Source organism: Spodoptera frugiperda, chromosome 3 (genome assembly GCF_023101765.2).
Source record: "Spodoptera frugiperda isolate SF20-4 chromosome 3, AGI-APGP_CSIRO_Sfru_2.0, whole genome shotgun sequence".
In the NCBI taxonomy this organism is placed as follows: Eukaryota; Metazoa; Arthropoda; class Insecta; order Lepidoptera; family Noctuidae; genus Spodoptera; species Spodoptera frugiperda.
In genome coordinates this window covers 5,133,625-5,159,085 of record NC_064214.1, presented here as the reverse complement: position 1 = coordinate 5,159,085, position 25,461 = coordinate 5,133,625, and the positions used below count along the sequence as shown (strand labels likewise).

Below are 25,461 nucleotides of genomic sequence, written 5' to 3'. Positions count from 1 at the left end.
CAAGTAATTTCAGATGGTACACTCGGAAGCATTAAATAATTTAACAAAATCAATAACGACGTTACACTTTTTTTCTTTGATGTGGGAAAATCATCCAATGACTTCTCCCGCCTTGCGCGAGAGGCAAGACGGAGTGTCAGACTCTTATGATTAAAAACCACCCCGTTACTACTCCTGCTTTTCGAGCCGGAGCCTCAGTAAACCCGGTAGGTTAGTCCGCAGCTCCGGACGACGTTACACTACGGTGTAATAGATAGTCAAGTTAAGCCTACGTCCTTAGATATCCTACCGCTGGGTAAGGCTAGTTTTATTGTTTGTAGTGTTCGTTTTATGAGGAATTCATGAGCAATTTACTTGACACTACCCAGGAAATAAGGTGCCGAATTGCTAATACAGAGTGCCGACTTTAAAAGTATTTTTAAGCCGTTCAAATTGTACTTGAAGTTTTAACGCCTTGATTTTATTTAGTGAAGTGGATTTCGATTTTCGTCAGTGAAGAATTTCAAGTAGATTATTTTGGTGGTATTTGATCTATTTTTTTGTTGACGGGGGAAACCTCCAAAAGGCGCCTAGCCTAGCTTAAAAAAACTAGGGAGTGTGGGATTTTTACCGCACTAAAACCTCTCCAGTGTCCACCAACTGCACCCAAAGGAGGCACCGGGCCCTCTGAGTAGACCAACCCCGGAGGTTGTATTTGGTCTACGTAAGTGATTTAGGTTGTGTGAGAAAATATTAAAACTTATTGTCATGTGCACTGGACATAAACATTTCTTGTTTTGTTTCGATATGGGTACTGCAAAACCTTTAGGTTGATTGGCAATTTGACCAATGTTAATTTTTTTAACGGCATGGATAATTTTGTATGGAGGAATAAAAGACAAAGCATAAACAAAAACTACTTTATTACTGTCAACTGGTTGAGGCCAAACAATGGGTTCGATCCAGTCCAAGTAGCTGGACACTCTGGTGTAGATTCCAGGCAGGTTCGGTAGCGCACACCCAATGCCGAATGACGTTACACCAACCACGTAGTGCATCAAACCTTCCGTGGTGATTGGGATAGGAATCTGCACTTGGAGAGGCCCGCCGGAGTCACCCTGAGAAGTAACAAGATATTATTGACTTCATGAAAAATGGGGATATTTCCAGGACATAAAAATATTATAAGGTGTCAATTTTGTTTTAGGTAGGTAGCGTCGTATCGTAAAAACTAACGATCAGAAATATGCATTTCGAGACCTCAAGATTTTACTGAGAATATTAACGGCTGAATGAACCTACCAGATTCAAGCATTCAACTTGCAATGTCTTCCTCGAGAAAACCGACGTGAAACAACGCTTGCGTTGTGTTTCGTTGTGTAAGTGAGGTTACCGGAGGCCCAATAACCGCCCTTTCCCATCTTCTCAAGCCCCGATTCCCCAAAACCCTTAAATTCCTAATTCTCAAAAGGCCGACAACGAATTTATAATGCTTCTAGTGTTTCGGGTGTCCATGGGCGGTGGCGATTGCTTACCATCAGGTGATCCTGTAGCTCGTTTACCGGCTTATACCATAAAAAACCTCACTAACGTAGCAATTTGATTCGAATATAATTATAAAAAAAGGATGGTCTATTCTGAAAGAATGTTCTTACCTGACAGGCATCAACTCCTCCCTCCAGTTTGCCAGCACAGAGCTGTTCTTCTCTGACTCCACACCAGTTCCTGTTGCAGGACGGTCTCAGTAGACGATCGCAGGTCTCACTGTCTATCAGGTCTACTACTGCTTCTTGCAGCTCAGGTGAAGTCTTTCGGCCGTCTGCAGGGAAAAGTAATTTATCAATCAATTTGTTATTAATAGATTAACTGTCGTACTCAGAGTCGTTTAATGGTTATTTAAACTATTCCTTAATAACGATTTTGTACCACAAAAAAAATTCTAAGGATTGGGTTAAGTAACCATTAAATGAATTATGTACGAGTAAAATTAGTAGATGGATTTACCCTGAGCGTATTTTTTTATGGAAATTAAAGGCAAATCCAATTCTTTGCAAACAAATTACACTATCCGTTGATCATTGATTTTTTGGCTCTCATTTTAATAGGTTAACCACGTGTCTTAATGACATGGATAAACTGGTTTTCAGCCAATTCTCTCGTAATTGATTTTATGCATAATATCAATTTAATGTAATGTCAATTTAACACTCTATGTAATGTCATGTAATATGTGCAAATTGGTTTCATTATTATTTTCTTCCGTTACATATCATTAGATATGTACAAACCTAATTTCGTTGACATTTAAAAAATAAGCAATTTTTTCGTGCTCTTGTTATCGATACGATATGAAACTAAATGGTTGATAGGCAAATAATGCACAGTTGTTTGTAAGGTCCTTAGGAAGCGTTAAAGGAAAAAAGAGAAGAATAAGATTAAAGTTGAAATAAACTTACTAGTCTCCACGACACCCCATCCAGTCAACGTAGCCTCTGTTCCAAGGGCAGAAGTATCAAATTTGTTCCACAAACAAGCTGGTTGGATGAACTTGGTGAAACGTACGTTCTTTTCTAACTCCATCAGAGCTATGTCATAGTACTTCTTCGGAGGTGAATACTTTGGGTGGACTATTATTTTGAGGATCTTGGCATCTGTTGGTAACACGCCGTGTGAGTACTGAAATAAATGAAGTGGCTGTCAACTTATGGAGTCCTGGTATCCCATAAATTGGAAATCGATTTAGATTAGCACGAATCGAATTAAACTATCATATCATTTTCGCTCGACTGTGATCAAGGGTTATGTCTACTGTCTACGTTGGGCAAGAACTAAAAGATTTACGATTTTAAAATTAATAATATTTCGTTATTGTAAAAAAGCTAGGATTTTATTTCTGTGAACTAAAGGAACAGAAATATGAAAAGAAACATAACGAACCACATCAGCAATATTCTTGTCTCCCAGCCTCACAATCTTGGGCACAGGATCAGCTATAGTCGTGTCTAATGTGGAAGCTTGGGAGCAATGACCTGCTGTTAACACGAACTTGGAGCTGATGAGTGAACTGCCGCATTTGAACACCCAAGTTCCTGTCGCCGCCTTCCATCCTATGGCGCCCTGGTATTTCAGATTAAGATTGTTAATAAAAGAAAATAGGTATCATGCAATAAGTTGGTTTTGAATAATGAAAATGTTAATTTTTCACTTTAGTCTTTTATTTTTTAGTAAATAGACCAACTATACATTGCTCACCATATGTGGAAATTCTCCAGGTTCGGTGTCGTGTCCTCCTATAGCCTCAACAGCCACTGGTTTGTTTGGATCTGCACTTCTTGATAGTTCGAATGCACCTGTTATAAAAAATATAATTTATAAAAAATATAACATGAGTGAGGTTACCCAAGACCCAATTACTTCCCTTCTCCATCTTCCCAATCTCCGATTACAGAACAACCCTTAAATTTCTAACACCCAAAAGGCCGGCAACACACTTGTAACCCTTCTGGTGTCCATTGCCGGCGGCGATTACTTATCATCAGATGATCCTTCTGTTCGATTACCGGCTTATACCTACTATGAAACAAATAGGTTTGTTTCATAGTAGGTATAAAAAATCCTTCAATATCGAAAATCCCAAGAGCACATTACGCGACCTAAGAACTATGTATATTTAATTTTGGGAACTCCCAAGCATGTGACCCCTAGATCAATGAGACAATATAAATTGAACAAGTTACTAATTGAATTACTAATGAACGATTGTTGTTCTCCCGAACGTCTGAATGTTTGAACAATTTCAGGAAAACTTGCTACTATCTTCATACGATTTAGGGTTCTCTCTCTCGGCACTGGAATAGTCGCAAGTGCAATTGTTTAGCAATTATCATTAAATAATATTACATTACTTGTTACTTCCAAGCCGTATCACCCGCCGTGCTCGCCTCATATTGATTGTAACGTGATGTTTTATACACATAATCAATAGCTTTCTTAGGTAAATAAATGCAGTATCCGACTCAAACAGTTGATCCGTTTGCTCGTTTACTTGCTTCTAGATAAACAAAGTCGCTTTTTCTGTCCCTATTTCCCTTTGTATGCTTAAATCTTTAAAACTACGCATCGGATTTTGATGCGTTTTTTTAAATAGATAGAATGATGCAAAAGGAAGCTTTTTATGTATAATACATGCATAATATATCACCCTTGCACCCATGCGAAGCTGGGGCGTGTCGCTAATCTATACTAATATTATAAAGCTGAAGAGTTTGTTTGTTTGATTGTTTGTTTGTTTGTTTGTTTGTTTGTTTGTTTGAACGCGCTAATCTCCGGAACTACTGGTCCGATTTGAATAATTATTTTTGTGTTGCATAGTCCATTTATCGAAGAAGGCTATAGACTATAAAACATCACGCTTTGACCAATAGGAGCCGAGCAGTGCGGGTGAAACCGCGCGAAAGTAGCTAGTATAACATAAAAACCTTCTTTGACTATGACAGACAAGAAAAATACTTACATTTGGCTGCTCTTGTTCTCCTTTCGTGTCTTACTCTTAATTGCCAAATATATTCGTAACACTCTGAAAGAAAGACCATATTTTAATTAAAATAAATGGAACATAATAGACTTTTCATCTGTTAGTACTAATTTCAATTTAATTCAATTCTTACTCGTGTCAATTATACATAGATTACTTATGTATGTTGCTAATTACTTACTTATGATACTTGTTACTTATTTATGTTACTTATGCCACTTATGTTAGTCATTACTTACTCATGTCACTTATTCGTCGCCCAGTTTTGCTGAAATCTGGCATCGGTGGGTTGAACGGTTGGCAGACATCGTTTGATGTCATATTTGCAGGCACTGGGTCTGTTGCTGGGGCTGAAGTAGTCTGTAAGTAAAATAAAGTATAAGTCAAAGTCAAATAAAAACAAAAATCACTTTAAACAACTTAGTTTTGGTTATATTTCGGTTAATCACTTACAATATTCTTCGATGTGGTTTCGTATCCCCAAATCCATCTATCGTCGTCCTGTTGTGGAATTAAAATATGGTTAAATATATTTATGATGATGTGACGTCAAGCCTTTTGTCCCCGAAGGGGTATGTAGAGGTGCACATTACGGCTCGTAATGCCGCTATTCAATGTACAATATTTTTATTATAAGTCCTATGTAATAGAGGGTGAGCCTACTGCCATATACTGGTCATGGTTCTAGACTCCATAATACTACTGAGACTTTTTTCGAATAACAGAAAAAAAACCCAATAATTCTTTGTCCCGAGACCACTTGTCAGGCAGTCGCACTTGCGACCACTCGACCAACGAGGCAGTCGTTACAGTATTTAATTTTACAAATTAATACTAAAGCATCAATATCCATAATATACAAAAAAATATACATTCTTAAGCACCTTCAATAAGCTGAGTAGGTAAGCACTATTCAATGATAAAACATGACAGTTCAATGACAGCAACGATGACGTCATAGTACACTACTCTACACTTCGGTCCAGGGCAAGCCCCGCCGCACACAACGACATGTATTTGTGTGACAATGTTTATTTATGTCGATATCAAGAGTGACGTCACGATTCTGTGTAATTTATTGACTGGATTCATTTCAAGTATTGTAGTTATGCGGAAAGGAGGATTTGTGTTGTTATCTGTAGTTTTATGAAAAAGTGAGTGACCGCAACCGCGTTTGCCGGGTTTTTGATACCCGAGGGCTGGTTAAGGGCTCCCACACAAAACTGCGATGCGATGCGATTTAGTGCGGCGTAGTTTTGTATGGGAGCCCTAAATCGCATCGCAGAAATTCGCATCCCAAGTTCCTGCGATGCGAATTCGCATCGCATCGCATCGCAGTTTTGTGTGGAAGCCCTAAAAACGATTGGACTTTTTTGGTATTATCTAAACATAACGCACGTTTTATCTCTCAAGGAAAGAAAAGCTGCTCAAAGAAAGGTATGTAAGTTTACAAAAGATTTGCAAAATACCATTTGTTTGAAATTAAGATCAAATCAAATCAAATCAATCATTTATTTGTAAATATAGATATATACTTAAGCAATATTTATTTTTCTAAAGTGTCTTGTAATAATAGTATTTGTTGAGAAAAAAAAAAACTTACGTTTGTTCCGTCCCGGGATATACGATGTCGAAAGTACGCAGGTGATACTGAAAATACAGTCAATATTATTATGCAACGTATGTAAATCTATGTTTATATAACTTAATTTAAAATATAAGCAAATAAAAACTTCTTTTAATTACGTCTACGTTAGTAAAATTAGAAAAATAAAAAAGTAGCAGTATTTTCTTTCAAATATTATTTAACTTAAAAAAATGTAAATAAATGATATATGTACCTGAAATAAATAAACTGAATAACACAATAAGGCTCTTCAAACAGACATTTACGTTGACACCCATTTTCAATTTATTTTCACTTAATGCACTTAAAAAAAAAAGACGAAACAGCACACGAAAAACAATTTCACAAAAAAAAAGAAAGAAATAAATTAAATTAAATTAAAATACGCTTAGAAATCAATACACGTTTGTATAGCTCTGCTTATGATTGTTAAATAAACGTCATATTAGCACGGTTATATATTTTAATGTAAAATCATTGTAGTATGAACAATAAATTGTACCTTGAACACGAGAAGCAAATCTTCCATTACCTGATTCATCATTTTGAAAAGGGGATTTGACGTTTTCTGTCCTGCACTTTCCCCGTTTGGGGGGTTTTTGAAGATGGACGTCAGAAATGAATAACGTAACAAGACAATACTTTTTTTATGAAACAGACGTATCACCTGATGGTCGTGGACGCAAGTGCGTTGCCGGCCTTATGTGGGTTGGGAATTTAAAGGTTGCTGGGGAATTGCAGATTGGGAGGGGAGGAATTGGGCCTCCGGTAATGTCACTCACACAACGCAAGCGTTGTTTCACGTCGGTGAGGCCGTGGTATCACTCCGGTCGAATCGACCCATTCGTGCCAAAGCGTGGTTCTCCCACACTTAAATTGATAAAATATAAGGTCCGTTCATATCTGACGTAATATACGTCGAGCGTATCATCGTACCGTCAGCGGGGAGCCAGTGGATGCAGGTGGCGGCTTGTCGTTCTACGTGGAGGACCAAGGGGGAGGCCTTTGTTCAGCAGTGGACGTCTCTCGGCTGATGATGTATCATCGGTTGAACGTTGAACTAAAAAGGTAGTCTAATATAAATATCATTTTAAGAGTTTTTTCGAAAATACTTTATTGAAATGCATCAGGCCACACAATAGGTTCAATCCAGTCCAAGTAGCTGGATACTCTGGTGTAGATTCCAGGCAGGTTGGGTAGCGCACACCCAATGCCGAATGACGTCACACCGACCACGTAGTGTATGGTGCCTTCCTCGAGTTTGATAAGTTGAACTTGCAGAGGTCCACCAGAGTCACCCTGGAAAGCCGTAAGAAGATAAATGAGTTTTATTGTAGGGCAACATCTTATATCTATACTAATATTGTAAAGCTGAAGAGTTTGTTTGTTTGTTTGTTTGAACGCGCTAATCTCAGGAACTTCTGGTCTGATTTGAAAAATTCTTTTTGGATAGCGCATTTATCACGGAAGGTTATAGGCTATAAATCATCGCGCCACGATCAATAGGAACCGAGCAGTGCGGGTGAAACCGCGCGGAAGTAGCTAGTATTTCATAATAATCTAAGTAAATGGACAATGATGTCCTCATCACAGTAGACTGACCTGACAAGCGTCCACTCCTCCCGCCAGTTTCCCAGCACAGAGCTGATCATCGCTAACGCCACACCAGTTCCTATTGCAAGAAGTCTTCAGCAGTCGGTTGCAGGTCCCACTGTCTATCAGGTCTACCACAGCGGCTTGCAACTCCTTTGATGTGGTTTTGCTAACTATAAAGTAAAACACGTTAAAAATTATGGTTTTTGTCTAGTTGTTGCTGATTAGTTGTCTGTCAGTTGATTAATGATCTTGATTACGTATTATTTCAAGATCTCGGTGCCTCAAAACCTGTAGTTGGTGGAACAACTAACCAGACTTTCCTAGCACCACTGTACCAGCTTGTCTGTTAGAATTTCTGTACTCTAAGGGTAATAAGGGTGCTTTGTTGGTAAAAATTACATTGAAAAAATTTTAGACACGCGGCAGCTTGTCAAGTTCAAGCAAAGGAACTGGCCGGCCAGGGCCGAGTGTAATATATTATTACATGAATCATTTAGTGCCACTTTTTACTTCCTCTATAACTCAAAAACGTAAGCACATGAAACTACGTGTGTTTAATTATGTCAATAAGGACCACTAGAAGCCCAAATTTTATGAAGCTAGCTCAAACGGTTAAAAAGATTTGAAGGTCCAAAAGTCATAAAATATTATTTGCATTTTGTACAGAACTTGGCACTCAATTATTTCCATTCTTTTTGCGGCGAAGCCCACAACTAAGCATAAGTTTTGTATTGAACTTGGCTTTCCTTTTTTACATTTATGTTTTTGGTGGGCTGAAATTGCTTTAGTAACTAGTAAATAATTATTTCCTTACGTGTTTCAACCACACCCCATCCAGTCACGGTGGCCGTTGGCCCAAGACTTGAAGTATCGTACTTGGTCCACAAACACGCTGGTTGGATGTATGTAGTGAAGTACACATCGCGGTCCAGCATCATCAGCGCGATGTCATAGTACCTTTTCGGAGGTGCATAATATGGGTGGACGCATATGTTGGTGATCACGTTATCCCAATTGGACATTACGTTCGTAATATTCGTGTACTCTAGTCTTACGACTTTGGGCACAGGATCAGTAATGGTAGTGTCTCGGTCGGACGCTCTCGAACAGTGGGCAGCAGTTAACACGAACCTAGGGCTGATGAGAGAGCCGCCGCATTTGAATACCAGTGTACCCCCAAACGCCTGCCATCCTATGTTTCGTCTTTTTATTTATGTGTCGTGTATATTCCTCCAAATTCCACAGATGAGACTTAATGAAATATTATTGTTATAAACAGCTGCGAAGATTAAAAAAATACACGCTAACCAGGACTAAAACGAAAATCTTTGTTATCACAACTAATAACGAGGTTTCAAGTTCAACTATGTTGGGCTTGTTGAATGAATAAATAAATAACTATTTAATGTCATCGGATACTGTAAAACCAAATGGCCTTCTTTGTTTCTTTTTCTTACACTCAAACTCTATTGAATGGACATCGTCAGTTTTAATCAGAACATAAACTGATACTTAAGGAATAAACTAAAATTAACATTAATACCGTACTACCCGATTCCCCAACAACCCTTAAATTCCTAACCACCAAAAGGCCGGCAACGCACTTGTAATGCCTCTGATGATTCCGGGTGTCCATGGGCGGCGGCGGTTGCTTATCGTCAGGAGATCCGTATGCTTTTTTTTTTTTTTTTTTTTTAAATCATTTATTCATTAAAGTTTACATATTTAACTTTTACATCAAAAATCGCCTGTAACTGTATTACAGTTTGTTGGCGATAGTGGCGCTCTTATACTTATACACTATTATTACTTATTACTACTATTTACTTATTACTATTATTTATGGCTACAGAATATATATCTTTATAGTTATTATATCTAAAACAATGAACTTTAACTTTAAACAGGTACTTCTGTGTTTAACATATTTATAAATTCCTTCTTCAGTCTTTTCTTCAAGGATAATTTGTTTAGGTTGACAGTTTTATTTCTTATGAAAGCTACTTTATTATAAATTATTGGGGTCAAATATTGCCTAGTCCTTTTCCCATAGTAATTTTTAACTTGTGGTATTACAAATTTACCCTGTACAGCTCTCCTAGTATGACTGTGTGTTACAGGTTCTTTATACTCACTTGAGTTATACTGTTCCATAGCTATAAGGTATTCTACTTTGGTGTGCACTGGTAGTATTTTACAAATGTTGTACAGTTTCTCATAATTTGGCTTACATTTCAATCTGACTTTTTTGCTTACAAGATATTTTAAAAATCTAGTTTGTAATTGTTTTACATGATCAATTTGAGTTTTGAATGTGAGTCCGTAACAACTCAGTCCATATCCAATTAACGAGTCTACGAGTGCATAATATAATACATACAATATTTTTCTACTCACAAATCTATTTAGATGAAAGAATTTACCCAGGATTGATTGGAGCTTACTGCATACATCTTTAATGTGTGTTTTCCAGTTAAAGTTATTGTCCACTGTTAGACCCAGGTACCGGTATTTGTCTACTATGTCTATGTTCTTGCACTGACAGTTGGTTTTGTTGTTGTGTAAACAGTCATATGTGTGCCCTGTTATGTGTAAGTTTGGACTACTATTTCTTATGTAGATGTTGTACGGCGAGCTGATGCACATAACTTTTGTCTTAGCAAAGTTTAAAATGATGCCGTTGTCATGGGCCCATTTTATTATGTTCTCAAAGTCTGTTTGCATGTGTGTTTGAGCCTCAGACATGTTGTTGGCTGAGTACAGTAGACACATATCGTGAAGGTCTTACAATGCTTTATAACGTTGGTGACACTATTAACATGCATTATGTAGCCGACTGGTCCGTATACTGAACCAGTTGGCACTCCCAGGGTAACACTTACCTCATCTCCAACTGTTCTGTTGACCATTGTACATAGAGTTCGATTTTTTAAATAGCTTTGAAACCATCTGTTAACGGGACCTCTGATGCCACTTTCTTCCATGTTGTTTACCGGCTTATAATATCATAAAAAAATCAGAAAAATGTAGAGTTGTAGGCTAGATTTTACCATATGTGGGTACTCGCCGAGTCCTGCATCAATACCCCCAATTAATGCTGCACTTTGGGTTCTGTTCGGAGCTATTCTATCCAGTTCTTCTTCACCTGTAAATACGTATACATTGGAATTTGGATTTTACAAGCTTTTTAAGATTCCGGGCTTGGATTAAGTTGTATAAATAAGTATAAATTTGAAAATTCTTAGGGCCTGTTTCATCATACCGGTTTATGTAAACTAGCACTTCTTGTATTACGGATATTGCATCAAATTATCCGTCAGTTAAACTAAAACAGAGGTAGTTATATTGCGTCTAAGTATTACTAGGTACCATTTTGTTACTCACATTTTTTGTGTCTTTCAGTAGATTCGTGTCTTTTTTTGAGTAACCAAATATATTCGTCGCATTCTGGAACAAGAAAAAGTGTTATTATAATATTATTGCGTGAGTATTAAATTACATATAGGTATACAAAAAGGGTATACAGAAGCGATAATATATGGTAAAGAAAGTTAATGTTCTTACTTGCTTCACTGATTCTTTTTCCAGGTGCATTAAAGTTGGGCATCGGTGGATCGTATGGCAAACAGATCTCTGGAAGATCTACATCTGTTTTGGGTGGAATGGTTGGATACTCGGTATACTGTATACTGTTCTGGAATAGATAATGATAATAATCAAGATTCATTATTTACTTTGTATATTATGTGTAGTAGTAATTAGTTAGTTTAGTGAAATAATTAACACTAGTGGTCGCCTAGTGGTCGAAATTCGATCATATACGATTTAATTTACAATACCACTTAACATACGTTCAAGGATAATTTTTATTTAACGAATTGCTATTAGTTTTGTAAAATTCAAATTAATATATTCCGGCGCATCATGAACAGGAAAACTCTATTCATATGAGACGTGAGAATATCATCGCAATGTCTGTCGATTTTGACGTTTTGTCAAATAATGTAATAATAGTGTAATGTTTTATTTATTGATTTAATGTACTTTATAAGCATTATTTTTGAAAAATATTAGCGTTCTCACCTTCTCCTACACATAAACTATAAGTGTACCAAATTTTATGCTCCTACGTCCGCGCAATTTTCGTAAAAAGGGGTCCAAAGATTTTGCATCACGTATTAATATATAGATTTTGTTTATAACGTATTTAAATAACAACATGTTGATAAATATTTCAGATACTTACATTCACATCTCCGTAATCCCAAACCCATTTAGCGTTTGACTGAAAACAAGAGAAAATAATAAAAAATACTGCACAATTAACCACAATTAACGTTCATAGAAAAAGAAATAGGTTTTTGATAGAACATAACCTGCGTAGCTAGTGGATACTGCATCAGTTGGTGCTCAAATAAACAAAATACATACAACAAAATGAAATGTATGTCTTGTAGATTATTTTAAAATATTAGACACGTATTTTTCATTTTTTTAAGGAAACAAATACTTTCGAAGATATGTCGATTTGAAATATCGCATGACGTCACTTTTGAGTACGTTTTATAACGCTAACTATTACTCAATTGTGACGTAGTTAGCTTCCACTCCTAAACTTTGACACGTGTTATGTAGGCATTGTTATCTTATATGACAAAATAATAAAATACGTGTCTAATATTTTTTCATTACCTAACTATATAGGTTTTTAATTTTCATACCCCGTCATCATCCTAATTATAAATAAGATAGTAATAGTATAGTCGTATGGATGAATAGATATTAAGTATAATTAAGCAGAATAATATTGTAAAAGAGTTGCAACTTTGTGAAAGGATATGATGGGGTTGTCATATCTTAGATAAAAACCCCTAAATAAAATAAGACTGAAAAAAAACATCTTAATTAACATTACAAAAGAGGACTTTCCACTAGAAATTATACATTTCTAAGACAACCCATGGAACTTGAAACAACAAGGAAACACTTCGTGTAAAATGGCATGAGACACGTGTTCGTATTAATAGATAAGACAATTACTGTGACGTCACAACGCAGCTCACGATTCTAAGGTTGAGACAGAACACGTACTTAATGTAAATATGTATAAATAGTTACGTCTGTGTTTATGTCATGGGAATGGGCTTGTCCCCTATTACGTGGGACTTGTAATGTAATTGACGAATGTGTGGGTGTGCCTACTGTACGTAGACTAGTTTAAGGGGAATAACTTTATGTCGTCATTGTCGCGTCTCGCCATAGTATACTTTTTGTTACTGTTACGCCAGTTATGTTAATTTAAGATAAATAAGCTTGTTCTCAATTCTCTCCTTGTTAGTTCATCATAGCATAAATCATGATGAGATTGTTCTCATTTTTTGATTGACTTTTTTTGATATTTGTATTGTTACAAATATCACTTGAAAATATCTACCAATAGGTTTTGTGGTTATTGTAGTATACATGGATGTGTTAAGAAACGGTGCAGAAATAACATCCGTCTTACTAATGATTTTGCAATCATTAGGTAGTCTGGTTTACCTGTTATTTTGCAAGAAGATGTGTGATTGTGCAAGTGTAATTAACATCTGGCATTTTATTTAGGTACGGCACTGTTCCGATTAGTTTAAGCGTAGTATCTGAACGAGTTTTTGGTGTTTAGGTAAAAAAAAAGAAAAGGTATAATTTATGTCTCTGATATATATTGAGTTGAAAAGGTTTAACAAAGCGATTGTTAAGTTCAAGGTCATCGATTTGATCTTCAGGACAATCGACTGCCATATTCATATTATAGCATACTATACCTACATATATTTATTGAAATAAACCGGAATTTCCAATAGATACTTAATTAATAATTATAATACAAATAAGGAAAAATATAAGAACCAATTTTTACAACAACTATGTATTTCGCAAAATGTAACCTTAACTACAAGTTTCAAGGTTTCATTTACTTTATATGTTTGCATCAATACCTTGGTGGTTAATTATAGGCTAGCTCGATGTGCTGCCTGTCTTTGAAAAATGTTTACTGAATACGCATTATTATGTGAAGGTGAGCTCAACATTAACATTCGATTAATTTTGTTTGAATTGTTGTGTCCTTTTAAAAATATATTGTTTACTTATACAATGTGATAGGGGTGAGACTTCTAACCCGTTAAGGCGTTGTGACTTTTTTTGTACGGTACATCTAATTTTAGCGGAAAGAACGGATTTGAATCCCCCCCCTAAAATTATGGCTAATATACTTTTTTTGATATAAAGGTTAATGACGAAAAAATAAAATTTTACAAAACTTACATATAAATCCAAGTCATTTTGCCGCATGAGTTGAGGCGAAGACGCTGAAAATAATTAGTTTATTTGAAATATATTTTTTTAAAGTTTAATTATATAGTTTTATACTCTACTTGGTAATATATTCATAGAATATAGATGACACCCTAATTAGAAGCCGAGTGGAAACAGAAATTATCAGCGAGGATACGAGAGTGGACTAAACGATTTTTAAATATTTTAAAGACACGTATATTTTATTTTCTTACGGAAACAAATATTTTCGAAGATATATCGATTTAAAATATCGCGTGATGTCACTTCTAGATAAATTTTATAAGTAGAAATGACATATTTTCTGCCACACCTAAACATTGATTCGTTTTATCTAAGTATTGTTATCTTATACGCCAAAATAAAAAAAATACGTGTCTAATATTTTATCATTACTTAACTGCAATAAAAATTTAATGAAACAAAATTATTATTTAATGAAACGAATTGATTTTAAAATTTTCATCCCTATTCTAAACATTTAAAGTTTTAATTAAAATATTGGTAGCAATATTAAAAATATTCGATTAATCACACATGGGTACAGAAACAGATAGCGAGTTATAAACTGAAGACCTGTGATAAACAAACTAAAAATCACAATACAGCGCTTAAAAATCACTTTGTTTTGACTCATATTTATATGTTACTTAAGGTTTATTTTCACATAAAATCACAAAATAGATAATAGGTAAAAATCTTCCATATTTGTTCGAATAGTAAACTAAACGCGGATACGTTTGTGTTTAACGAATAAACATTAAATAATACAATATATTACATCATTTTGTGCTATTTTATGAGAAACCCAAAAGGTCAACTAAACAATAAAAGTTGATTAAAATTTGAAAATAATAATGGCATCTTTTATATTAAGTATATTATCCTGTTGAAATGACAAAAGTTCACCTTATTGTTGTCTTATTTATTATTATAATAGCGACCCACCCAGCTTCGCGTGGGTGCAATATCTTATGCATGTATTATATAGGTACATATAAACCATCCTCTTGAATCACTATATCTATTAAAAAGACCGCATCAAAATCCGTTGTGTAGTTTTAAAGATTTAAGCATACAAAGGGATATAGGAACAGAGGAAGCGACTTTGTTTTATACTACGTAAGTGATATTTTTAACCGACTGCGCCAGAAGGAGGGTTATGTTTTTCGAGAGTATGTATAATTGTATCATTGTTTGGCGCGCTCTACAGCCTAGCCTAACCGGCTTGATGGATTTTGGCTTGAGAGGTGTCGTTAGATTCGTATTTACTGTGACAGTGACACTGGATATATCAAACTACAGAAGAATCCGTTTATTATGACTCCGCCTATATTGACCAACCGGTTATTATAACGTAATTGCATGACGAAGTTTGGTTTTCATATAAAATTCTTTATAAAAAAGTCGGATATAATGACTTCCCTTACAGTGACATGCCGCTTTATATGACCCATTTTTAATAAATTATGTCCGGTTATAATGACCGGCACGATTCTTTACCTTCAATAATGTTCGTTAATTCCCCCCTATTGCTGGTTGATAATTGCCCGGCGCATCCAAATGTTACTGATTTAAAGTCTATAACACTTGCTTTTCTTCCGCCGAATACAACATTAGTACTACAGCCAATGGATCAGGAAATAATACGATCACTCAAAACGAATTTTAGGAAGAACCTTGTGCTCAAAATGATTAATTATCTTGATACAAATGATAATAACTCTTCTACAAAAGTAACTGTGCTAGATGCAATTTTGATGGTTAATGATGCCTGGAATAAAATGTCACAAAGTACCATTCATAACTGTTTTAAACACGCAGGATTCATTGAAAGCCACAACGGTGTACCTATTCAAATATCAGAACATGAATTCGATGAAGAAGATGACATTCCTTTATCTTTGTGGTCACGAAACCTAAATTCAGATTCTTTAGCAGCACCGGAAATGTGGGAAGATTATGTTGACATTGATAGCGGTCTCCTCACAGCCGAAGAACCCACCGATGAAAATATCGTACAGAACATTAGTGCTCTGGAAAAATTCGAAAGTGATGGGGAAGAGGAAGAGGAAGAGGAAGTCGAGGAAGCCCCATTACCTACCGCGGAAGAGGCATTAAAAGCTGCAGAATTATTATCACGATTTGTCCACAGCAATATTGAAAATGATAATTTGACCATAGCTATGTTGTGAGATTGTTTTTACAATAAAATGAAGAAACAAAGGGACAAAAATTACAGATACTTACAATAAAAAATACACTTGTATGTGTTTTTATAATAATGTGCTGGTGCAATTCCATTTAATATTGTCTTACACATATGCAAATATACTATGTTTCTGTATTAAAATACTTAATACATACATATTTACATAAAAAAGATTTTCATTTATACATAACGCTTTGTATGACGTCTGCTTATTATGACGTGTTTGTCAATTCCTTTCGATGTCATTATAAACGGACTCTACTGTAGCTACTTCCGCGCGGTTTTACCCGCTCTGCTTAGCGTTGGAACATAGCGTGATGCGGGAAGCCTACCTTCCGTGCACTAAACACAAAAATAATTATTCAAATCGGACCGTGTTCCGGAATTAGCGCGTGCGGGAACAAACACACAAACAAACTCTTCAGCTGCGGGAATTAGTATATTAGTATATATTATATAAAAAAAAATGCGGGAATTTTGGCGCCGTGCGGGAATCGCTCACTCTCTAGCGGGAACCGTCGATGGGAAAGCTTGATTTATTACGGAACGGCGAAATTGCGCCATGCGGGAATTTCTCCGTCCCGCACAGAGAAATTCACGTGCAGGAATTTTTCCGTGCGGGAATTTTTCCGTGCGGGAATTCCTTCGTGCGGGAACACCACCATGTGGGAATCGTTCCGTGCGGGAATTACTTCGTGGGAATTGTTTTATGCGGGAATTTCTCCGTGCGGGAATTGCGCCGTGCGGGAATTTCTCCGTGCGGGAATTACTCCGTGCGGAAACACCACCGTGTGGGAATCGTTCCGTGCGGGAATTTCTCAGTGCGGGAATTACTTCGTGCGGGAACACCACAGTGCGGGAATTGTTCCGTGCGGGAACACCACCGTGTGGGAATCGTTCCATGCGGGAATTTCTCCGTGCGGGAATTACTTCGTGCGGGAACACCGCCATGCGGGAATTGTTCCGTGCGGGAACACAGCCGTGCAGGAATTCTTTTGTGCGGGAATTTCTCCGTGCGGGAATTGTTCCGTGCGAGAATTTTGTCGTGCGGGAATTAATCCGTGCGGGAATTGTTCCGTGCGGGAATTTCTTAGTGCGGGAATTTTTCCGTGCGGGAATCCTTCGTGTGGGAATCGTTCCGTGCGGGAATTACTTCGTGCGGGAACACCGCTGTGCAGGAATGGTTTTGTGCGGGAACACCACCGTGTGGGAATCACTTCGTGCGGGAACACCGCAGTGCGGAAATTGTTCCGTGCGGATTTCTCCGTGCGGGAATTTCACCGTGCGGGAATTACGCCGTGCGGGAATTGTTCGGTGCGGGAATTATTCCGTGCGGGAATTTTTCCGTGCGGGAACTCCACCGTGCGGGAATTACTTCGTGCGGGAATTCCGCCGCGTGGGAATCACTCCGTGCGGGAATTGCGCCGTGCGGGAATTTATTCGTGCGGGAATTTATTCGTGCGGGAATTGCGCCGTGCGGGAATTGCTCCGTGCTGGAATTTATTCGTGCGGTAATTTATTCGTGCGGGAATTGCTCCGTGCGGGAATTGCTCCGTGCGGGAATTGCTCCGTGCGGGAATTTCTCCGTGTGGGAATTGCGCCGTGCGGGAGTTGCTTCATGCGGGAATTGCTCCGTGCGGGAACACCGCCGTGCGGGAACAACGCCGTGCGGGAACACCGCCGTGCGGGAATTGCTCCGTGCGGGAATTTCGACGTGCAGGAATTGTTCTGTGCGGGAATTGCGCCGTTCGGGAATCGAAACCGCTAGTTATATTTATTACATTATCCAGTCACTGAAGACGTTATAATGCACTCTGATACGGGAAAATCTTCCCAATCCTCGATTGTTCGAATCAGGAAGAGGGCAATTGGGCCTCCGGTAACTTTACTCATGCAGCATGGCTCTCCCACACATAAATTCGCATTAGTGTGATTGACAATATTAAAATTCGCATTAAATGTTTCATACTGTTTTGATTAATTTTCCAATTTATTAAGGCTCCAATCTCAGACAGTCACGTATCAAACAGAATTGCATACTTAGTTCTACACTAGCGCCTCATCTAGTTATTTAAGAGATTGACAGTGTAAAAGAGTTACATTGTAACCTATTTGCAAAATTAATATCATTATTTTATCACTGACAATTTTAGAACTGGCCCGTTACTGGATCGATACCAAACCCAAATATGTGATTCAAAAAATTTTTGTCTGTCTGTCTGTCTGTCTGTCTGTATGTTCAGGCATCACGTGAAAACTAACGGTTCGATTTCGATGAAATTTAGTATAATTATACCTTATTATCCTGGGCATAAAATAGGATATTTTTCATCACGCTACGATCAATAGGAGCCGAGCAGTGAAGGGAAATGTTGGAAAAACAGGAGAATTTACTCCATTTTTTAAGCTTCCGTCGCGTGTGCAGCCTTAATGGTTAAAGCTACACAGAAATAATGTATGACGGAAATGTTCTCCTTAAAATTGTTTTATAAATATTACTGATCTCTCTTATGTTTTCCAGTCGTAGGTTGGTATTTGATTAAAAAACGTCTAGATTTAACCTTCTGTATCATCTTTACCGTACCAATAAGCCTCATGGGAGTGAACCAGCCTTATTTGCGGTGTAGTTATCTCACGATATGTCTCATTTCACACCTTAATGTCGACCTTTGCTTTTCCTAAGTAATTTTTTATGGGATCATAAATTTCAGTCAGAGGCGACTTAGGGAACTTTTTCACGGAAAATGCGTGTTTATTTGTGTACATAGATCACGGGGTATTGCTGTTATATTGTATTGTTTCGCGTTGTTGCTTTAAAAAGTTTTAATTTTTTAACTGTTTTTTTTTCATGTTTTGTTTTTGTTTTCTTAATTGGTTCTTTTATTTTAAGTTTTGTTGTTTTGTTGTTTTGTAATGATAGTGTGTTAGAGTATATTATTTATTGCGGGAAATAATGGATAGGATTAGTGTTGAATAGATATTTATTGTCTAAAAAATACCACTTCGTCTTTGTGATTACGTAGGGGTAAGCCGAATTCACATAGAGCCAACTATCCTTACATAATTCTTAAGCTTCCACCACATTCATACATCTGAATACTTATGTCAAGACTACGCCCAACATGGCCAAAATTAATTTTATTCCGTAGCAAAATGGCTTTACCTTGTTACAGAAAACGAGTAATACTAGTGATTATTATTTATCACGTTTGGTAACAGGGGCCGAACCTATTAACGTAGATACGAAACATACAATGTCTCATAATCTGTATTATAAATACACGCTTGGCATCACACGTCCACTATTTATCCATGAACAGATTCAATGAATCAAATAAATAAGAAATTTAATCGTGTGTGGTACTTTATCTCCTTCTCTTCTGTAGTAAAGATACAGATCACAGTCTGAATGCAAACCATTTGTTGAGTATTGCAATGGGCGATACAAATTGCTCCATCGAAGCCAGATTAGCACAAATCCTCCTCAGAGTAAATGGAATACCGAAGGTTGACGATGCAAGACGAAGGTACCCGAAGCTCTCCGAAGCGCACCATCCACTTTACGAACGTGCTCGAATGTTTTTTTTTTATTTAGATATCGGTTTTAAGCCTTTTCGCTTCATGAGTGTTAGGAAAAATGAAGAGTTGGTCCTGGTGCTGAGCTTAAGAGTTTTTTAAATTGGTTTGGATAAGCTAAGTGGATGTTTATTTATAGTTCCAGCTTGAATTATTTATGGAAGGATTTTATAAATAATTCGAGGTGATTGGTTCTTCTCAATTGAAGTGGTTACTTGAGTATTTTTGAGAATTTCAGTTTTAGAAGACGACCTATTACAAGACCATTTTTTCAATAAGACTGTCTACACTAATCTGTAGAAATATTTATTTGTAAATATCGTGAGACATACTAAGTTAACTAAAAAATCCGGTTTACTCACGTACAATAATGGAGAAAACTAAACTCTACTAGTTTCGAATCATATAGGGACTCTTCGTCATGAGCAGCAGTCGCAGAGCAGACGTCGCGCAGCCTACTCAACTACTACAATTTTTTTAGTTAAGTATATATTAATAAGTTAAAATTTCGTTCTTTCTACCTACCAGATGTACTGAATTCCAGAATAGGGACATTTTTAGGTATCTAAAAAAGGTTACAGAGTAAACCTGCATCTCAGAAAGCTTAGATTGAGATCAATATTTCACCAATAAAAACCGTATGTTTTAAAACGTAAATAAATAGAAGGGTTACTTTCACAAATTACCTGTCCAATAAAAAAAAGAACCCTAATGAACAGAACTTAAGACCCTATTTATTAGCTCAAACTGATCGTCTCTTTATTTAACAAAATAATATCAGTGCCTGTGATAAACGTCACAGCAAAACATCACATAATAGATCCACTCCAGCCGGGTAAGCTGGGCAATTTGTCCGGGTAGCGAGTGAACATTTGTTCGATATCCTATCAAGTCCCCGGTTATATACGGATATAGCTGTAACAAAGAGAGATTACTTACAATTTCTAGTAAGAGCTGGTAATGTCGCGTGATTAAATTGTTCCATTTTTGTTAATAGGATGGTCTCTTTTATGTGGAAACCAAATTCAAATCTTAGGAGATGTAAAATGAGGAATAAGTTTATTTAATAATGCTACTAAACTACAGTTGCCTATTTTAGTTGTTTTCCAATACTCATACACAGTATCAGCTTGGTTTTATAAATCCGCAAAGAAACTGAAGAAAATTATTTTTTATAATATCAGAAGAAAAACGAGCTGACGTGTTTTCTTTATTATAATTTCTTTTTTTATAATATAAGCATCACAGATGGGTTATCGGCCTTCTGGAGGTTAGGAATTGAAGGGTTATTGGGTATGGAAAAAATTGGGAAGAGGGGTAAATGCATCATGGTGCTAACAAATTAATATAAATGCAAATAGGTACTGTTAGCAGTTTAGTGAGTTATTTACAATCTTCAAATCAATAAAAAAAAAAAACAATGTAAACTAATGACTAAGGCAAAAGCCACATAGAAAAATCATCAGAACATTGTATTTATAAATACTAGGAGCACATACAACAGCAGAGCAGGTGTGTTCAATTATGGAAAGCACTTGTTGCGCGCCCATGAAACTGAGTGGACCGAGTTAAGTGTGGAACTTGGCTTGTAAAGCCTTCATAATGCAGGCAATGTGCTGGAGTTAGTTCTTTGAGAACCTGACGCCCTGGTACCTACGATTTAATCAATGCATTAGAAATCTAAAGTTTCTTTACCTGATTGAGTGATCAATCGAATTTTAAACTTATTTCATAATACAAAATTACGTTAACAATACCGCGAACAATACAATATTCCTTTTTCATTATTCGGATAATACCATCCCAGTAAAGCTGAGTAAAACAGCATACAATCAGCAAAGTGCATAAAGGTGCAAACGGGCTGCAAAGTAATGAGCTCTCCAATTATGACCAATTGGTTATTGGAAACTCACCGAAACCGTATTTCATGAACAGGGATTCAGGCATCGCGGGATTTAAAATCCCCGGGGATAATCCCGAGGCGAGTGGACGGGGGAAACCCATCCCGCTTATTTCGCATCGCTGTATCTTTCGGTTTCATTCGCAACGATGTTTATTTAGTGATATCACAAGTTTGAAAGGGCTTGATTAGGGTTATGTTTGATGTTTCTTTGCGGAATTGATTGCCGTATTCAACTGTACATAGAATAGTTACTTCGTTACCATTTTCTATCGTTGTAGACGCGTCTTTTAATGCTATTACGTGCTCTTCAGTTTGAGTTAAGCTTCGAACTTCTGTTTTAAACCTACACTAGTGTCTAAGTTGGGAGTCCAACTTTCACTGAAGATAATTCTAACTTAATGACTTTAGAAATTGAAAGTTACTGGATTGTCTTTCTTGTAAGCTAGGTATTCAATGGTAGAGTTGGTCAATCGTTTACTTAAAATTCAAAGGTAACTAGATAAATAGTATTTTAAAACTATACCTATCTGTTTTATAATGTATGTAATGTGGAGCGAGATTATCGCTATAAGCCATTCAGCAATTCGAGCAAATTGAAGTATTCAATAAAATTATTACGCGCTTTTAATTTCAAGTACTTTTGGCCAATCAATTTACATCGCAAATTGATTGAGGATTAAATATTCATCTGGGAAGTTAATGCTTTCATTTCATTTTAATTTTTCACAGATTTTGTTGTATTTGAAGGAAGGGAAGACACTAGTAAATCAGTTAAATTCATTACTAACAGTCATTCGCAGTTATAAACATTTTAGTATTCTATATAAGAAACAATTGTGGTTGAGATAACATTTTATAGACTCTATCTGCGGTAAATAATGCTATATTTTCCGCCATATGAGAAAATATTTAGTTTATTTTATATGATTAACATATTAATAATATTATAGAAACCGGTGAACAAACAAATTTGCACCTTGGAATTTAAAGCGCGTGCCTCGAATTTGTGTACCTTTTACTAAATCGATGTCATTTTTTATTTTACATCAACCTGAAAAATTGTAACACAAAATATTTGTGTATCACATTTCTTTAAACATAATTTAAGCAAGATAGGGAGTGCCAAACTCAGTGCCTAATGGAGCAGGATGAGCTAAAACTAATGTCACAATGCCGCGTGAGATAACTGCGCAACTATGGCAACACTGTCTCGTACAAGATGCACGTGGAATGGATGCGACAAATAAATAAATTATAATAAGAGCACAATCACAATTCGTTAAGTTGGTCGTTTGACTGTGTATGAGATTGGACCAGCAATATAATCAAGATATAAGGTATACTAAGTCGTACTGTCCACGTGTAATGCATCATTTGATAAATGCATGCATTCGACAAAAACGATAAGCAGGGTATGGGTGTTTCATTCTCATTTGCTAATGCATCAAGTGATGCATATGTATGCGTGCACTAGTACCACTAGTATATGGCACGTTAGTAGCCTGACTTATCTCCGGTCTTGTCAGATTGCCGTTCCATCGGGTTATGAGAACAGGAGAATAGTAAGAGCAGCTATATTTTTAAACACGCTTTCAAAGAAAGGAAAAATCATAGCTCCAGTGTGCTAAATATCTATTATAAACAAACATGACTTCGACTTGACTGCACGGTTGCAATTGTAACTGGCAGCCGGTTGCCCCGTAACCGTAGGCACGTGTAGCGGGTTTGATCCCCGCACGGTGCAATTTTTTGTGTGATCAGCAAATTGTTGTTTCGGGTCTAAGTCTGATGTGTATGTGAACTTGTACGGTTGTAAACGCACCCACGACACAGGAGAAAATCCTAGTGTGGGGCAAGGTTTTTTTTAAAAAAAAAAGCGAAAACTAGTTTTCCCAGCAAATGCACCATACGTTATTCGCAGTCTTTGGAAATGTTTAAGGCACCTTCAATGGAAACTTCTAGTTCTCCACGTATTTCTACATCCACGTCACCGCACGTTAAGTTTCGGATATTATTATAACGAGGAAATTCGTGGCGATTATGAGTTAGACGTGCGCAGGCCCCGGCTCGGCGGCTCACAACTATTCCAATACAGATCGCGTGCTGCTGATTAATATATACTCTGTCTCGTCATTTATAATAATATATCATTATGTAAATATGAGAGGAAATGTCATATTCAGTGTATAATTCAGGGCTTTCTGATATAAATTAATTTAAATCTCTTCATATTGCAATTGCCTGTGAAGTGTGTTGATTATGGCAATTTCGATTTAGGAGGTAGGTTCTGTGCTGGAAAATCACATGTCCGACAGAACACACGTCAAAGGACGACTTAAGACTTTTTTTTCAACATTCAGTTGTTATAATAAAAAAAATGTAAAATCATAATTGATATAACAATCCCACACGACGAGAATCTCGTGAATGTTGAAAAAGATAAAGCCAGTAAATATGTTGTTTTAGGTAATAAGATTGTCAACATGTGGGATACAATTTTTTGTATGTATTTTTATATTATGTATGTATTATGTGAATAAAAGATAAAAAAAAATCAGCAATCATTGTGTCGATAGTCGTATCTGCCAATAGTCTCATAGCCAAAAGTCTCGACCAACACCTTAGTAGGTTAACGTTAGATGATTGTGTCATGGGGTTGATGCAGAAGGCAGTACTTTTGGATACGGCGCGTATTGTCCGGAGATTCTTCTCTCTTGAGCTCTGACCTCAGCGCGTCTGACTGACTGCTTTTTATATTTTTTTTTTGTTTAAAAATATATAAACCAGATATTGGAAGTAAATAGAGATAAATACCATAAAATGTACGCAAAATCAATTTTAACCACTAATATCGAAATACATACATACGAATAATGTACCTATGTATATCTGTTTATGCAATATTCAGTAACATCAGGATTCTGACCGTTGATCACGTTCACCGCACGATCGTCAAGGGTGGCTGATTACACCATTGTGCAGGCAAACACAATGATACTACATTCGGAATCATATTAACGTTTCAAATACCTTGTAATATTGCAATTAACAATGTTAATGTTTCGTCTGTACGTCGTGCTACGTTTTGGCAGGTATATTTTGTTTTGTGGATTAAGGATTTTGGAATCAAGTGAAATACTAGGACTGTCAAAACAATTAAATCTTTACAATGATAAAGATGTAAACTATTTTATGTTAACTAAAAATCACGGTGTGAGAAAAGCTCTACTACATAATGATACATAACTATATAAGCGTCCTTAATAAAGTCCACAAAGAAGACTCCCTCTGTGACTGAAACTAGTCGAGCTTGTCTCCATTAATTTACGCGAGTAAACCATGATTTTTAGTTAATTTAGTTATTATAAAAATATTTAATCCGTATGGTTTTATGGATATTTAAGATCAATAATACTTAATTATACGTAAAAATCTACAGGCTTTAATTACTTTACAGAAAGAAAAATAAATGTTCTGTCTAAAAAGACGGCCATTTTATAAAACTGTCGGGTCCGCCGCCGGATTTGTTCTCATTATATGATAAGTAGCTCCTATTTTATTACATAAACCTCCCGACAAAGCATCACAAAACAATTTGGTGGACCGCAAAACGTTTACCTCGTAATTAACATTAAACTTATCACTCACAAAGGCTCGGATAAACCATTATCACAAAGTCAACACGCGATTCTCAAGGA

General features: G+C 36.5%; 2 protein-coding genes and 1 long non-coding RNA gene across 4 annotated transcripts; all 3 read right to left on the bottom strand.

The window, feature by feature from the left end:
* Positions 1-614: 614 nt before the first annotated feature.
* LOC118274071 (uncharacterized) lies at positions 615-10,481 on the bottom strand. The gene is made up of 14 exons (XM_050707507.1): positions 10,181-10,481; positions 8,551-8,928; positions 7,743-7,906; positions 7,260-7,439; positions 6,355-6,517; positions 6,117-6,163; positions 4,967-5,014; positions 4,753-4,873; positions 4,493-4,555; positions 3,232-3,329; positions 2,917-3,096; positions 2,436-2,655; positions 1,635-1,798; positions 615-1,097 (listed from the first exon to the last, which is right to left on the bottom strand). The coding sequence occupies exons 1-14, from the start codon at positions 10,479-10,481 to the stop codon at positions 615-617; spliced, it is 2,610 nt and encodes an 869-aa protein (XP_050563464.1).
* Positions 10,482-10,726: 245 nt separating this feature from the next.
* Positions 10,727-14,736, bottom strand: LOC118274105 (uncharacterized). 2 transcript variants are annotated; one of them, XM_050706740.1, is made up of 6 exons: positions 14,649-14,736; positions 14,043-14,086; positions 11,983-12,021; positions 11,301-11,430; positions 11,121-11,183; positions 10,727-10,881 (listed from the first exon to the last, which is right to left on the bottom strand). In XM_050706740.1, exons 1-6 carry the CDS (start codon positions 14,707-14,709, stop codon positions 10,742-10,744), a joined length of 477 nt encoding a protein of 158 aa, XP_050562697.1. In that variant the 5' UTR covers positions 14,710-14,736; the 3' UTR covers positions 10,727-10,741. The 2 variants fall into 2 exon arrangements, with proteins under 2 accessions (XP_050562697.1, XP_050562698.1); XM_050706741.1 differs by lacking the exon at positions 11,983-12,021.
* Positions 14,737-15,372: 636 nt separating this feature from the next.
* Positions 15,373-16,256, bottom strand: LOC126912796 (uncharacterized). Its single transcript, XR_007707445.1, has 2 exons — positions 16,063-16,256; positions 15,373-15,601 (listed from the first exon to the last, which is right to left on the bottom strand). It is a non-coding gene; the product is annotated as an uncharacterized LOC126912796 (long non-coding RNA).
* Positions 16,257-25,461: the final 9,205 nt, after the last annotated feature.